Below are 17,651 nucleotides of genomic sequence, written 5' to 3'. Positions count from 1 at the left end.
CTATTTTTTGAGGTTATATGTAAGTTGTTTTTAAGGTTAGGTTTGCGTATACTTAATATTTAATATTAATATATTAATACAATATATACCAACAATGGTTATTAGGAGAAGAGAACTCTTTAATTTTTAAATCTATAGGGTTTAAAGTTTCTATAGCATATTTTTAATATTAAATATTTAATAGTTATATTACAGTATCCTTAATTTTCTAAAATCTTTATTCTTAAATAGTTTATAGAGCTATAAATATGACCCCTTATTGAAGTACTTTGATGGTTTCCCTGTAATAAGCTTAAATATCATCATGTATCTGCAGCTGTGCGGCCATGATTCGATTGTATCTTTTACTCCAGCCTCAATTGTGGCGCATGAAAGGTGATCGATACCATAATGAGCGCATTCAGAGGACATCGCCAGCAGGATGCATGTACATGGGCAGCACCAGGAGCAGAGGTGGCACATACATTATGTGTAGGGAGAGGTTATCTTTCAGGCAGATGGCGCAGTGCGTGCGCTATCATTCCGTTCCGTTAGTATCTATGTGTCTGATACCCACACACACACACACACACACACACAACACACTCTCGTTCACGTAATGCAATTGTCCAAAATGTTCAACCAACTACTCAAAAAGTCATCGTTCAGATTTAACAAGAGCTAAGCAGGATGAGGAGGGAGGCCGCGGGCGGGAGGATGGCGGGTTTTTTTGGGGGGTGGGGTGGCACAACAAACCAAAATGTGAAACAGAGAGATGCAGAACGAGATGGCGCGAGGCAGTGCGAGTGAGCCAGCAATGGCTATGTTCATGTAAACGTAGTGCTGCCATGTAAATGCATATACATGTGTATGTACTGGTGCTACCACAGTGGTTGTATCGGAAAATGTTACATCAACAAAGTGGAGAGGGGGGCAGGGGCGTGAGTAAAGGGGTGTGGGTGAAGAGGTGGGGGCTGCCACGGCACGCCTCTGCCCGGCGGCGGCTACATTTTGAAAACTCATTTACTTGTGGCATGTAAACAACTAATCTGTTAACACTCCGGAGTCCGGACAAAGCGCGAACGATACATTAGCGTGTTCTCTCCCTGCCCCGCAGCTCACCTTCCGTGCCGCCACCCCCTCGCTGGATATTTCCGGCTCCCGTCCGTGGGGCAAAGGGAGGCAAGACAAGCCGGTGAGGGGGTGGGCGGTTGACGATGATGAAGCACCAGGAGCAGGAGCCAAATCCAACACTGACAGCGCCACAATAAAAACTTTGCTCGTGATTATTTCCCTTATTCGGCGGCCATAATCAAAAGCTCCCCTTTTTGCCAAAATGAAAACGTGATTTTGCCTTTTGGTTATACATACATACATACATCTATATATATATTTATATATTTGTGTGTGTACTCGGAGCAGGAAGGCTTTGAACGTCGTCCTGGCATAAGGACATGGCTTGCCAGACCACATGGTGTCAAACATTTTTCTACACTTGCACAATATGCTTTGGTTACTGTGGCGCGAAATGAATGCAACAAAGTGTTGTTTAAATACTTCAAAAATTAAAGTCTGTAGGTTTATAAATAATTTATTAGGAAAACACTAATTTTGTGCCAAATACTTATCCAAAAAGACTTGTTAACATAAGCTACTTAGAGTTTAAAAGGGGTCTCTTTTCCTTATTGGAACCATTTTATAAAAATATATCTTCAAAATAAGACGTCTTTAAAGTTTTTGAAAAATTAAATTTATAGAACCATCAGTTTATTATTTATATAGGCGGCTTAAGATATATTTTATTTTTAAATTCTTTCTAATAGCCTCAGCAGAGGCTTCTTCTAACCTTCTTCCTCTAAGAAGAGGAATTCTTCTAACCTCAGCAGAAATATTTTAAATGTTGTTAAAATTCTTGAAATATAATACTCATTTCTAAAGTCTAAATTCTAAAATTCTAAATCAAAGTAAAGATATATAGTATCATATCATATTCTATATAGAATCTATCAAGAATTATACCATTAATAGCCTGATATATCACATTCGATTTGTATTTTTTATTCCCAAAAGTATAATAAAAGTTTCGTTATATAAAACCAGGTATTCTCAATGTCTGAATGCTAATTGATGATAATTTCCCCACATATACAATGTAATAAACCCGATCTTGCCACACTGTGCCGCTGCCTGGGTAGCTCAACTGGCTGACAGGCTCCGTTGGGTTGTTTTATTTGATTTCTTTATCAATATCAGAGCTGCCTGCCTGCCCCACTCCTACCCTCCAGATTCGCCCCTGGCACTCCTATTGTGGACCCTGTTGTTGTCCTGAAACTGCAACTGTATAAGTTCTGCCTGTGTGTGTGTAGGGTTTTATGTACAATTCATTTAAACGTAACCCATGTCGACGCCGCCACCACCAACACCACCTTGACACCACCAACTGACGACCATCTCGGTCGCACACAAATGGCAGGGCGGCTGGGCTAGAGGGAGATGGCCGTACTGGCAGACTGGCAGGAACCACGCCCACCCCGACACCAAAGCCCTGGCGGCCTGGCCCGGCCCGGTGGTGTTTCAGTATCCGTATCTGTAGCTGTTTTCGTATCTGTGTTTGTATCTGTATCTGTGTGTGCGGCAAACTGGTTGTTGGTTGGTATTGGTGGCAGCTCGTTTCTGTTTCCATATCTGTATCTGTGTCTGCCCCTTGTATCCGTATCTGTATCTGTATCTGTATCTGTAGCTGTGGCTGTAGCTGTATCTGTATCTGCAGCTGGCAGGCAGGCAGGCAGGCGGTAGCAGTAGCAGCCGTAGCTGCCTGCCAGAGTATCTGTATCTGTGGCGCGTCATTGTTGTGCTGCTGCTGCTGCTACTGCCTCTGCTGCTGCTGCTGGTGCTGGTGCTGTTGCCGCTTATAACTATAGTTCCATGCCATCCATTCCCGTCGCATAGTGGGCAGCTCAGTTACAAGACCATTATTTGACGTATTTTTTGCCCGTTCGGTTGGTCGTTTGGTTGGTTCTCGCGCTCTCGGTCGTCGGAAAGCGTTACCTATACCACACCATACCGTACTGTATCCGTACCGGATCGGATCGCATCGCATCGCATCGTATCGGATCGGATCGGTTGTATCCATAGCACGGCCATCCACGTATAACCCCCACCCCACCAAACCGAGCCCAGACCGAGCCCCACCCCTTTTGGGAGCAGCAGCTCCACTTGCGGTCCGGGCACCGGGTATCGCATTCATGAGCTGGCTCATTGGCAATCATTTGGATTCGTACGCCATTCGAAACGGTATTGGTGGCCACCTCATCCTGAAACTGTGACAAGGAATCCTCCGACACAGAATCATAAAAAAAACTGAAACGGAATCGGAATCGGTCTAATTAATCCCGCCATTCAATGCGTGTGTGAAGTGTTAATCATATCCAAAGTACCTATCTACCCAAGTGCTTGTGAATAAAGTTTTAAAAAGGATATACCAATTCAAATCGAAAGTATAAAAGGATAAGAAAACAGTGACTGACATTCAAGTCTAGTGTGCCCAGCAAGATTGCTTCGTTCCGGTGGAGAATAGTATGCCAATTTGTTCACAGTGGATTCAACGAATAAAATGGCCGTTGGACCGACGGAGGGCAAACCCTCTGGGCCGCCGTCAGGGAGCTTCTCGCCCACGCACCATCAGATTATAGCACCCAGCCCCATCCTGGCCGTGCCCACGCTGGCCTTCTCCGCCGCCCAGGTGGAGATCGTGTGCAAAACGCTCGAGGATTCCGGCGACATTGAGCGCCTCGCCCGCTTCCTGTGGAGCCTGCCGGTGGCCCTGCCCAACATGCACGAGATCCTCAACTGTGAGGCAGTGCTTCGGGCCCGAGCAGTGGTCGCCTATCATGTGGGCAACTTCAGGTAGGATTCCAAAGGATAAAAAACATTAAAAACAAAAAAAACATTCTAAAATCCCCGAAAGATCGAATGACAGTGTGCGCTGATTAACCCCTCCGGTTATTCGATAGTTTTCCACGACAGCTTAATGAGAACACAATGCAGCTTACGTCTAAATTAATAAACAATGGAATTAATTTACTAATTAAAGAACTGGCTGGCCATCCAAAGCCAAGTGGAGCAGGCTTGATTAATAAAACACCGACCGAACAATAGCTTCCCCAGCAGGATGGGATCGGGGTCTTATTCTCATTTTGGTTGGAGTCTGATGTTTCGGCTTCCGTCGCCATATATCATCTCACATTACACTTGAGGATCTAAGACAACCGGAAACAATTCATTCAAATCGAAATATTTCGCAATAAGCTTTCACAAAGGAAGATTAGCTTTTTTTTTTGGGGGTTTCCGCGGGGGGTTTTAGCCTTGGGATCTCTCTTTGGCTCTAGACACGACAGTCATTTAACTTGTTTCGAAGTAGGCAAACAGGTCCCCCGGCAATTGATATTGACAATTATCCGATCGGTTCCAGCAGTCAATATGACTATAAACGGCTGCATCAGGTTTTTGCATTTCATCTTTTGCAAATCAAATGAATCTAACTGCAGCCATGTAATTCGAGTACAATCAATCAATGTCCCAATAAAATATAATATATGGTATTTGGTATCTGCTATATGGTATATGGTATATGGAATATGCATATACGGTCGGATCTGTCGCTGCAAGTGATTTGATTGCTTTGACTTGGTAAATAAACGACTTCCAATTAAAATCATTTGACGTACTCAAGCGAGCTGTCAGCACCAGTGACGCCAATAAATGCTTATGAAATTGTTTCAAAATACATATGGCGGGTCTCAGGACTCCCGTCGCGTCGCCCGGGGGTATGGGGGTGATGGCTTTCACAGCGGGCCGTCCCAAAATCCCCTTAAAGGGGTTGAAGTCTCACCAGCACTCTGTCACTTCCCCTTTCGATCTATTGGATTAAATGTTCGATTTCGACTTCGGCTGCGATCTGACTTTGTTTCTTTTCAGGGAACTTTATGCAATAATAGAGAATCATAAGTTTACGAAAGCATCCTATGGAAAACTGCAGGCCATGTGGCTGGAGGCCCACTATATAGAGGCGGAAAAGCTACGTGGTCGGTCACTAGGTAAGTAACTAAATCACTAACTAAAGAAAGCTTAAGAGATATGAGATAATCCAAAAGGAATATACCACAGTGCGTATACTTAATATTTGAGTTACTGAACCACAACTCTATTTAATATTTGAAATACTTTGATATAATTTCAAAATCTCATTAAATCTTAAACTTAAAAACTTGTAAGCTATAAAAATTATCTTAAGTCTTTTGTAACTTAATCCTTAATCCCTAAAAATCCTATCTTTTCAGGCCCCGTTGACAAGTATCGGGTGCGCAAAAAGTTCCCCCTGCCGCCCACCATTTGGGACGGGGAACAGAAGACGCACTGCTTCAAGGAGCGGACGCGTAGCCTACTGCGCGAATGGTACCTACAGGATCCCTATCCGAATCCCACCAAGAAACGGGAACTGGCCAAGGCCACTGGCCTGAATCCCACGCAAGTGGGCAACTGGTTCAAGAATCGCCGCCAGCGGGATCGGGCAGCTGCTGCCAAGAATCGGTGAGTTCATGCCACAATTATTGGTTATTAGATTGGGTATCCCAGAATCCAGCTAGCTAGAAGAAGTAACTCGATCGGATCTGGACTGGGCTGGGGACACTGGGGTCTGTGCTGTGGAGTCTGTAAGGCGATACCATCATCGTCCTCCTCCACCGCCGCCGGAGTGGGAGGATGTGGAGTTGGGGGGAGGGGCACAGTTGCACAGGAGCGTTTCCATTTCATTGATCCGTGCCGATCTGTGGCAGCAGCGGTGGCGGCACCCAGTGAAGCGTTCTCGATTTCTGATGTTTGTTGCGGTCTTTGCTTTTTGGCCACATTAAACTGACCGCCGACGATGACGATGTGGATGTGGCTCTGGCTCTGGCTGAGGCTGAGGCTGTCGTTGGTTTATGGGTATGAATGGTGCTCATAATGATGAACATAATAATGATTATGATGACAGTGTAAACGCAGCTCATGCTTCACCAGGAAAGGTGCAACCGCTGGCTTGCAAAATATTCATATATAATGTATATATGGTATGGTGGAGGAGAGTGGAGTTAAAACTCGACCAATTCGCGCGAAGTTTAAATGAAGAAGATCCCCGCTCGAAGTGAAAGAAGGCAAGTTAAGTGGAATGACACTGCAAGAAATCAGCAGTCTGGAGCCCCAAATCGTAGTCCACTCAAGTGTTTGGCTGCTCCTGCAGATGCGCAAATATTTCAAGTTCTACCTGCTCGAAAAAAGACCAAGAGATGAACAAGATGGAAAAAAAAGGAAAAGTAAAAGAAATCGAGACAACATTTGGCATTCCTTGGAAACCTGGCAAGCTGAGAGATCTCACATCCCATTCGATGCCAAAACCATTTTCGATCCAAAACGATCCCCGTGTTTATTAAGTTAGGAGCCCGGAGAGTCTCTTCGCCTTGCCTTCGCCAAATTGAATGAATCTGCACAAAGCTTGGCGCTATAGCCAAAATAAAAAAAAAATTCAAAAAAAACGGAATACTATATAAAAAACCAGATGCAAGCGGGGTCATTAGTTAAAATGATGGCGATTATTTTGTTGGCTTTACAAGCCGAGCCACGGATACGCGGCCATTACAACTCCATCCGCACTCGATCCATCCATCCAAACTGTATTCGAGTTTGGAGTTTCGAGTTTAGAGCTTCCAGCTTCGAGTTTTTCGAGGTTTCGTGTAGTCATCGTGTTATTAAGCAGCAGAACCAGCCAAGGCGGCAAAAGCCTACCCAGATGAGACAAAAAGGCTCACGAGTGTATGCACAAATATGTGCTATATGCCCATATAGAAAAAGAATAAAAATATGAAATTAAAAGCCGTTCATATACTGGCATATACATATATTTTTCCCCCCGCCAGACCAGACCAGACCAGACCAACTTCGACAGCGCCAGGCGGCAGACAGTGGCGGTGGCACTGCCCTCGGTACAGGCACAGGGGATAGGCGGTCTAAAGGGGGGTTCAGACCATTCTAACCGGGGTCCAAAACCAGACCCCAACAGGCGCTGACTGTTCAAGCATTGTGCGCTGAAAAATTGTTAACATTTTTGCTACTGCACTTGTACGAACGCGGGGCAGCAGACGGGCATCAAGTCTCAACGAAATTATGAAAGAACTTTTGAGATGAACTTGAACGAAGAGGTCTTACCCTTTACTTTCAGAGGCTTTTGCCTCTTCTCAATTTTTAGAGAAAACGCAATTTTTGTAAGAAACAGGGCAGGCATCTAAACACCCTCAACCAATTCCAATATCTGTTCTTTTAATTTTAAGAAAATTATAGGATTTTATTTGGAAAAAAAAAACCGGATACCTTTTCTATAATAGCTAATGTTAATTTTTAAATAAAATATACCATAAAGCGTTAAAGCATAGTATTGAAAATTAAGGTCTTCAGGCCAAAAGTGTTCGACTTGAAAGCCCCCAAGCTTATACCATCGAATATACCCCATTCTGGAGCAACTGCGAGGTAAACTAAAGGCAGCTGGAGCTGTGAAACGAGATCGTGAAGGCAGAAGGAGCCGCGATGTCAAACGGTTGTTGGGTTATATGTATCTTTTTTTTCATATCCATGGCTTTTTTTTTGCGATGTGGCTCCGGTCGAGATGGTAAATCAATCAAATGCACAGCTCCACTCTATTAGAAAGGCTGGTGCCTGGGGAACTCGCCAACTGGCGGCGGAGAAAGGCCGTGGACGAGCGTTTCCCGCTCCCGAATTGAGTAATTAAGACATCGGAGATTGATCGACTCCACTAAACTCGACTTCAGTCATTACGGCGGAAACTTGGCGCTGTAAACTTGTCATGCTCTGATGCCTCCGACTACCACCGAGCCGAACCAAACCAAAACCGAACCAACCGCCAAGTGGCCATTGCAAATGGAGTGCACAAGGGGCTGCCACAAATGCTGTTGTTGTTGCAGTTGGAAGATATTCAAAATCAAGATTACCGCACATTATAGAGGAATTCTCTGACAAGGCAATATGAATGGGTAGCTGTTTCCTCCCGATTCTCCCGAGTCATCACCATTTTTCCCTGATTGTGATTCTGAGGAATCTCATGGAGGGAGTTGAGTTAGGGTATCGTTTCTATTTCTTATCTACTATATATCTGGGTTTTTGGTTTATTGCTTGGAATCTGAGAGTTGCATTTAAAAATTTAGTTATTTTTTTAATTCTAATTACCATCTAGGATTGTAATAGGTTTGTCGAGTAAGCAAAAAAATATTTAAATGAAATGAATTTTTATTTTCATCAAAACTATGAGTAGAAACTATATTTTATAGTTGTTTAATTGCTTCTACAAGGCATTATCGATAAGACCTTTAAAGACACATTCATATATTATCTCATTAATTAATTAAAACTTCCCCTGAGACCCCAAAGATGATGTAAAGTTTTCTGTTTAACAAAATCTGAGTCATACGACCGCCTTTCAAGAGGGAAACCATTAGAGAAAACAAATCGCTTGGGTAGAAACTTCTATTGTGCAAATTCATTAAGCCGAGACTCCGGCTTGAGGCTTGATTTTGATCAATTACAATTGCCACTTGACGGTGCACGACACGAGCGATACAAGATACGAGACTCTTGGCCAAATCGCCGAATCAGCCGCCCGCCGATGGTTTTATTGCGTGAATTACCCGGCGAACGGCTAGCGAAATGCGTGGCTCGTGGACAGCCACTGGAGATGAGATTCGCCCACATCCATCACATAAAAACACATGTATCCAAGTGTACTATATATTCAGACCGTCTCGAGCCTCGAAACGATGTCCAAATTAGGGGCACAGTGGGCAGTTACCCCAGAACACCCCAGAAACACCGAAAACACAGAAATCACAAATGTACGAACATTTCGTTAATGGGAATCGAATAGCCCATGTATTCCCGGGTGAAGTGTAATAAAGTTCGAGCACAATAAACACAACAAATATGTTGTAAATGTCAATTATCAATCAAAATAACAAACACGCACTCGGCCCGCCTGGGCATATAGAGATACATATGGAGACCAAGAAGCTGGCACTAAGGTTTGAAGGGGTTCTCTGCTCATCGATTTCCCAGCAGCAGCTCCCAGAATTCTAATGAAGAATGGTCGATTCAGAAGCGAAAAGATATATTCCCAAAAACCCCCACCAATACTGGTCCAATATCCGAATCGGAGCGGAGGGCCCACTTGTCGGAGAGCTCGGACAGGCCACTTGAGTCCCATAAGTACCCATACCCATGCCCCATTGCCCATGGCCGGGAGATGTGATTTCGAGGGAGCTGCAAGATGGGAACTGGGAACTAAGAGATGGGAGCTGAGAGCTGGAAGCTCGGACTCTGACCACTCGACGCTGTTTGCACAACACCAACTACCGTTTTCGGTGGCTTGTGAGAAAAATATACAAGCAACTCTTCAGGGAGAATTGTAGCTTCAGGTCTGCACTCGAAGAAATCTTTGCGGGAGAAGGATCTCATCAAATTGATTAAATATTGGAGAACTCAAAGGTTTTCCCAGTGTAGCTTCAATGTCGGACACTTCAATGCCCCATAGAAAGTGTATTAAAGAAATTAATAAGAAGTCAGACTCGAGTCATCATCGGCAGTCGGATGACTCTTCATCGATGGATTGGATTGAATGGGAATGGGATTCGATTGGGTATTGGGTATGGGTATTGTTGGATGGATGGGCACAAGCAACACCGGATGTGGCCTTTGTTCAATTGACAAGTGAAAGAAGCTCGACAAATAAGCGGACAAGCAGCAGCACCTCCGTCCTCCATCCTCCATCCTCCATCCAACACCCCGAGGGTTGAAAATATTCAAATGCCATTCGAGGCAGCGAATTTAAATCCCGTCTGTCAACAGAGATCGCAGGACTATAAAAAATTGTGTAAAAGGAATAAATATAAAATAAATGTTGATTGCATTTAGGAACCCTCTCGGGGGACTCTCAGAGGACTGCTCTTATTTTTTTTTTTGCTTTTGCCCTGTTAACTGCTCATGCCTGTCCAAATATTTACACAATTTACGGAATACAATTTTTGAGAATTGACACAATTTACTGAAAAGTGGGTTGCGATGCAATTTTCTGCCTGATTTTGTCGTTGATTTCGTCGTATTACCTGCCCGGTTCATTGATTTATCCATCTAGCTGATTTTACTTTAAGCCATATTTAAGGGAAAAGCATCTTTTGTTGGTCTAGTAGCGGATCATGTTACGGCCAGGCATTCTTTTGCAGCCTGAATGGGTTTCACTTCGATTTCGATTCGATTCGAATCGGAATCTCCATCTTCTGACATGAGCCGATTAAGCGACATTTCAATGCATCTCGGGTTACTTTGCCCTTTTGACTATACCATATTGGTGAGATATACCTACATATATTCAAAAGGTGGATATGTATGTCCAGCCGGGTAATTACATACGTGTCATTTCGGTTAGGTTAGGTGCCACGGGGTATCGGATTTCAGTAAACCCTTTGCCCTTGTCCTTGCCATAGCTGCCAAGTCAATTGTGTGGAAAATACGTACATATTCCAAGCCAAGCATATAGCCAAGTTTTCAGTTTCTTGGCTCAAGCCGAGCGTGCCAAGTCCAGTCCGGCCAATCCATTCAAGTGTAAAAATGGCCTTGAGTCGCCCGTGCCAAAAATCAGGCTACCAGAAGCTATGGTAGAGATTTTTTTGTTCCTGAAAGGAAGATAGTATTACAATCTACCGATTTCGAGCATAAAAAAAAGGTTCTCGGTGAAATGTTTCTTATATTTAAGCAGGTTAATGATAGAATTTGTTTGATCGTTTTCGTTGGAAATCCTTTTGTAATGTCCTAACCTCATCATAAAAGTACTCAGTAAAAAGACAAGTAAAAGCTCTAGAAATAATCTTGATTGGATAAAAAAATGATAAACTTCTAACCTGTGTAATATGACCAGGCCAATCCAAAGCCCCCTTTTTTTTGAGAATGTCATAATATATGGGTATAGCTATGATTCCAGTAAAGGATTCAGCCCGAGAAGCCACCGTTTCAGGCTAAAGTTTCGCTCGAAAGACCCACCGCACACGGACTGCTTCTAAACATTCCCATAGTTAGGCGGTTCCAATTACCAAAAAAATAAAGAAATAAAGCCGTAAAACCTTTCTAATCGGTAGGCCCTTTTCGGGAGTAGTATCCCAGCAGCGGGTAGTCGCCAACAATTCATCAGGCCGCCGAGTGATCCATCAAGTTGGCACATTAGGCAACTAAACGATTTAATGTTCTCCCTTCGAAAGGCGAAAAAGACAAAAGGTAGCCGCAGATACATTTCGCAGCTCCAGCTCCAGCCGAGATGAACCGAAGGTGGCTCTGGTACTGGCGGTACTTTGTGGTGTCTCTGCTCCCGCAACCATTAATCACACAACACGAGCCCCACCAGGATCCAGAGGAGATGGAGGCATGGAGGCAACAAATTGCAGCAAGTTGCAGCAAGAGCGAATCCTAACCGATAATTATGACATTGCAGGAGTCATGGCGTGATGGCAAATGATGATGTATATGAGAATGCTCCTCCGCCCTCTATCCATTCCATCCATACTCTTCTCGCTCTCCCTCACACTCCTCTAGAGAATCTCTCCCCTTCTCGCTGCCGGTGTTAAATCCATGGCGGCTAATCAAGTCATCTTCTGGCCTTTTGTTTTGGCCACAGACAATTTATCTTAAGCATGTGTGAAAGTTGTGTCAGATTTATGGTCAGTCTTGCACTGCGCCGCCCCTACTCCTGCTCCTGCTCCTGCTCCGTCTCCGGCTCCTTTTGACCCCCTGCCGCTTCGGGGCAGCGACAAATGGTACGCCTTAATGGGCGTTTAACCGCTCCAGCCACTGCTGCAACATCGACTAATTAACGATGCCGCTGCCAAAGTCTTGATGGCTTCATGTTGCATGCTTGCAACACGCGGAAAATGCTCCCCTGCAGGCTGCAACTGTGCAGTGAACGTACATAAATGGTGGAAAAGCCTTGAGAACCGATCGAATTCTATACAAGATTTGATCATTAGAGGTTTCCCAGTCTATTATTGATTTTGTTTGTCTTCTGATTTTTATTGGCTATAATATGGTGTTTTTCTCTTTAATTTAGAAGACTTTTATAAGATTTTAATTGGCATAGGAAGGGTGTGATTTTAAAGTGTTTTTAAGATTGGGTATGATGAGTTTCAGATAGACCTTCAAAAGGATATATTAACTACCAGGATTATAAATTGAGGTTACTATAAAATTTAGAAATAGTTATTTAATCCCAATATTCCAAAAATAGTTAAAATAAATTACTAAGATATTCCCTTGAAGGATCCAAGATATAGCCATCCTTAGAAGCTAAGCAAAAATGTCCAGAATGACTTACTAACCTTTTTACTTGTCTATTTCTTCTAGCATCCAACATAACCAGAATAGCTCCGGCTTGGGCTGCCGCCGGCGGGCGGACGGAGCCGCATCACCCACTCCGTCGGACAGCTCCGACTCGGACATCTCCCTGGGAACGCACTCGCCAGTGCCGAGCAGCCTGCAACTGCAACACAGTCCCGGCAGCACCTCCAACGGCGCCAACGACCGCGAGGAGAGCCTGAGCGTGGACGACGACAAGCCGCGGGACTTGAGCGGCTCCCTGCCTCTGCCCCTGTCGCTGCCCCTGGCCTCGCCTACGCCGACACCTCCCCACTTGCCGACGGGCTATGGAGCGGGTCCTGGAGCCGGACCTCCGACCGGAGGTCCTCCGTTGACAGCCGCGGGCTGTCTGCCGCCCTTCAAGCTGGACGCGGCCACCAGCCTGTTCAGTGCCGGGTGCTATCTGCAGAGCTTCAGCAACCTGAAGGAGATGTCGCAGCAGTTCCCCATCCAGCCGATTGTCCTGCGACCGCATCCGCAGCTGCCCCAACCCTTGGCCCTAAACGGCGGATCCGGCGGAGCGGGACTGCATCATCCGGCGTACGCGGCGGCCTACAGCGTGGAGTGCGTGCCGCCGTCGCACCCGCCGCCCAAGTTGCGCATCAACTCGCCGGAGAAACTCAACTCGACGGCAGTGGCGGCGGCTGTTTCGGGTGGCGTGCCACCGTCCGTGGCGACCACGACCGGCTACCACCACAGCGGACAGTTGCTGCTGCATCGTCCCTTCTCCACGTCCCCGGAGCTGAAGCACAGTGCCCCGGAGATCACATGATATCAGCGGGTCTGAGGTGTCTATATTATATAACCCCAAAAAGAGCATCCTTTAAAGAGAAACCCAGAGTATCCCGACGCAACCCGAAGCACTAAGGCCCAGCTATTCAGATTGTTTCAATTGTAATTCTAAGTTAGATGTAGTTACGCCTAATATCCCAGCCAGATCGGAACTGTTTCCTATATATATCATGATCCATAATTACCTTTACCGTTATCCACAGCAGCAGCAAAAAAAAAACAAAAATTCGAGAATGAAAAACAAAAATACAAGAAAGAATATAAGAAAATGCAAAAAAAAATTCAAAAATTAAAAATTAAAGGCAACATCGCACACTCACTCTTCAAAGATAGCCATTTAAGTCGAAAAAAATTGAGATATATAGAAAATAAAGCTAAAATCCCGAAACTGAGATTTTGAATTCGATACGTTTTCATTCTAATTTTGTGTGTGTGTACGTATTTGTAAATAGAGTTTAAGTATGCAAATCATAGAGCTTACGTATACATTTAGATTGCAATAAAAAACGAACCGAATGACAGTTAAGAATTTGAATCATTACCCAAAAGTGTTTTATTTCTTTTAAGTCTCTTGATAACTATTTAGGCTATTAGGCTTGAAAAATAGCCTCAAACTATTTTAACGAAAGTGACATGCCTTTTAGAATAAAAGATAAATTGTAGGGGAACTTAAACATTCTGAATTTTAGGTTTGTGTCTATTTAGATGGGGGATGAGGGATTTTCATAGATAATTTTCAGAAAATACATATATAAATTGGTGAGAATACAAATTTTGGAAACTTTCTTAAGCCATATTTCAGTAATGTTTAACCATTTATTATCTCTTTGAAAAGTTGAGCAAAAAGGGTCTGATTTTATTCTTCCAAGCTATGATTGGAAGTGATAGTACTTAAAGAAACATAACATTCAAGAAGGTATAACCTTTCCAGAAAGAACTCATGTAAGCCAAGTTATGAATAATAATATCCTAGGATATAATAGAATCTTGTTAGTAATAATTTTGATTAGTAATAATAATGGCATCTCTGAAACGGGGCTTTTATATATCTTAACCTGCAAATTGACAAAAAGTTTAAAGTTTTTGAAAAGTATTCTCAAAAAAGACTATTATGACTATTAAAAAATATGACTATTTGGTGGCTTAATTTTATGTTAAACATATATGGGAAAAGGGAAATTATATGATAGTAAAATGATAAGATTGGTACGGTATAGCATCCTTAGATCGCTAGTAATATATAGGGAAAAAAATGTATGGTTATGAGATGCATTTTTTTGAATGAAAATCCTGGACTTAAAGAACCATTTCTTAAACAAAAGCCTCTAAAAGTATTTCTCATTCATAAAACAAAATGTTTTCCGTAGTTGTCCGATCTGCGAATGTTATACCTTTGAAATCTATCTTTTCGTTTACTGATTGAAGTCCTTGTATTTCTTTTCCGAAACAGAGGGAAAACTACTGAAATGTTGAGTTGAAAGATTCTTAAATGATGGCATTTTGGTCGAATATCTTGGTCTTGACATGACCATCTATCTTCAAAACATTTACATATCCATTAAAAATGGAGCTAAGGGCTATTGATCTTGAGGAATATATGTATAGTAGATCCACCTTTGTTGGCTATCATAAGCAGCTTTCCCTTTGGCAAATACAGACCCCAAGCCTAAGCAAATACTCCCGAAACCTGCAACAGGATAGGGAAAATTTCCTTTCTCTTTTTCCGATCTACAGTGTAGATTCTACACTAACTACCAGATACATTCATCTGCTGCTAATGTTGCTCCCACTGCTGTTATTGTTGATCTGCCCCCCACCCACTCCTCCAGGCCTCCTGATCGTTGTTGATATTTTGAAATAAAATATCAATTTCTGTGTAAACACCGGCCAGGAGTCGGAGAACGGACGACGGTGACTCCGTCAGCCAGAAGTCATCGGAAAGCCAAGTCAAGTTGGAAGGGAAAGAACAACAATATCCACGATGATCGCCTCTCCATCTCATCTCATCCCATCCCATCCAGCCGAAGACGAACTGGAAACTGGAAGACGATGGCGTCGGCGTCGGCGGATGGCGCCAACGATGACATGTCCGGCCTTGCCATGTCCTACTTGAGTGGTTTACTTAGCTGCCTTATGAAAATATCCAATGCTGTGGGCAAACACTGCATCTACTTACATATATAGTATGTAGGTAGGTATATGTATATATCTATATAGTATATCCACAGCCGCAAAGAAGACCAAAACCGAAACCTCTCACCAAAAACAAAACCGAGGGAGATGAAAAAGTGACGCGTCACTGTCACTCACACAAATGCACCACATCATCGTCATTATGGGCTCAAAAGTCTCCGATGTGCCCTGGGAACAGACTGCATTATATATATATATATATGTAAGAGAGTGGAAGATGTAACAGCAGCAGTATAAAATCAGCAGTATGGCAGCAGTGTTAAAAATCAGCAGTATGGCAGCAGTGTTAAAAATCAGCAGTATGGCAGCAGTATGAAGATCAGCAGTATGGCAACTTAGAAGAAAAGCGTCGAGAGGGCAGCATCGAGGAAGCAGCAACAGCAGAGAGAACGACGGAAAGCAGCAGCAGAAATTATCTTAATTATAAAATATAAGGAATCAGAATCTGTAACATTTAATACACCTAACTATCTTTAATAAAACTGAGTGGAGCTAAAAACTCTCCTCACATTTGGGGGCTCGTCCTAACCAGAAAATTACAAAGTGACGCCGTCCCGAAAAGTCTTTAAAAGTGAAGAAGTTGGATCACAAAAGGGAATGAGAGCAAATGAGTGAAAAGTCCAGACAGCAGGAGACTTCTAGAATACCAATTGCGAAAGGAAAACAGCCGTACTACACAAGATCAGTTGCCGCAGCAGATAAAAATCGGAAAATGATTGAGCCGGAGAGAAACGTTGAAGCAAGTGGAGAAAAAAATATGAGTGAGACAAAGAGCTACGTGCAGAGTCTCGTCGAAGCAAGTGTGACTAAAACACAAAGCAACGTACAGAATCCCGTGGAATCGAGTGGAGGAACAAATGTCGCAGCTGAGGCAATTGCAAGCTGTTCGATCGCCGAAAACACAAAAACGCTGCAGGATCTTGTTCAGCTTATGGCATTAAAAATGGGAGCAGATGAACAAAATAGCCGTTGCTCAGTTACAGCGGAAAGTTTCGCGAAAATAATTCCGGAGTTTGACGGTGAATCCATGCCGGTCAAGAATTGGTTTGACAATTTCGAGCTGAATGCTGAAGCTTACGATTTGAACTTAAAGCAGATGTATGTACAGGCACGTGCCAAAATGACGAAAACGGCTAAATTGTTTTTGGATTCGACTTACGTACACCAATACACAGAGATGCGGATGTTGCTGCAGGCAGAGTTTAGTCGTCAATACGTATGCAGTGCAGATCTTCACGAGCAGCTTCGGGATCGCAAGAAACGCAAGCAGGAATCATTTCACGAATATATTCTTCAGATGAGAAAGATTGCAGCACTTGGCAGCATCGATGCAAGTTCTGTAATCCGCTACATAGTAGACGGCCTGAACTTAAGGAGTGACTTCAAATACACCCTGTACAATTGCAAGTCTTTCAAAGAGCTGCAGGAGCAATATGACGTATTTGAACGCGTCAACGAAAAGAGCTTCAAGCCGTTCCAGCTGAACGATGCAAAATGGACGCCGAATCAAAAAAAACAGTACGAGTTCAACGACCGAAAGAGCTACTGTTTTAATTGTGGATCAGCTGATCATCTTCGCAAGGATTGCAAAGCCGCCACGAAATGCTTCAGTTGCAACAAAGAAGGACACATGTCTAGAGATTGCCCTAGGTCAGCTGCTGGTGTCCAAGTTGTGCGCAGCGGAAGACGGATGAAAAAGGTCATCATCAACGACGTCGAAGTGGAGTGCCTAGTGGATACTGGAGCTGATGTATCTATATTGAGAAAGTTCATCTTTAACAAAATCCCAAATGTCTTCTTGGAGAGATGTACATCGACGCTCCGCGGACTAGGAAAGAAGATCACGTACCCAGAGGGATGCTTTTTTGCTGAGGTTGCAGTAGATCACGAGATAACCCAACACAAGTTCGTTGTTGTAGAGGATGAAAATATGGAGTATGACGCATTGCTTGGATTCGATTTTGTTTCAAAGTTCAATCTTTCGCTGTCGCCAGAGGGATACAAGTTTTCTTCCCCGCATGGGAAGAAAGCTTGTGAGGAACCGAATGAGATGAGTATTTATAGTATTGTTAATACAAATGATGAAATCGATGTTCCTACGCAGTTTAAAAAGGAAGTATCGATGCTGATCAAGAACTACAAGGCGGTGGATTCAGTAGCAGAGGTTCCAGTCAAGCTGCGAATTGTCCCAGATG

At 43.5% G+C, this 17,651-nt stretch overlaps 1 protein-coding gene across 1 annotated transcript; it reads left to right on the top strand.

The window, feature by feature from the left end:
• The first annotated feature begins 2,820 nt into the window (after positions 1–2,820).
• On the top strand, positions 2,821–13,798 carry Optix (optix). The gene is made up of 4 exons (XM_017242092.3): positions 2,821–3,885; positions 4,957–5,075; positions 5,319–5,568; positions 12,460–13,798. The coding sequence occupies exons 1-4, from the start codon at positions 3,593–3,595 to the stop codon at positions 13,241–13,243; spliced, it is 1,446 nt and encodes a 481-aa protein (XP_017097581.2). The 5' UTR covers positions 2,821–3,592; the 3' UTR covers positions 13,244–13,798.
• Positions 13,799–17,651: the final 3,853 nt, after the last annotated feature.

This window comes from Drosophila bipectinata, chromosome 2R (assembly GCF_030179905.1).
Source record: "Drosophila bipectinata strain 14024-0381.07 chromosome 2R, DbipHiC1v2, whole genome shotgun sequence".
NCBI classification, from domain to species: domain Eukaryota; kingdom Metazoa; phylum Arthropoda; class Insecta; order Diptera; family Drosophilidae; genus Drosophila; species Drosophila bipectinata.
Note: the sequence above shows the minus strand (reverse complement) of the source record. Positions and strands in the feature narration are given on the sequence as shown.

Coding starts and splice junctions, on each gene's coding strand:
- Optix (XM_017242092.3), top strand. CDS start 3,593: ATGGCCGTTGGACCGACGGAGGGCAAACCCTCTGGGCCGCCGTCAGGG. Junction 3,886..4,956: donor TATCATGTGGGCAACTTCAG/GTAGGATTCCAA, acceptor GTTTCTTTTCAG/GGAACTTTATGCAATAATAG. Junction 5,076..5,318: donor GCTACGTGGTCGGTCACTAG/GTAAGTAACTAA, acceptor CTATCTTTTCAG/GCCCCGTTGACAAGTATCGG.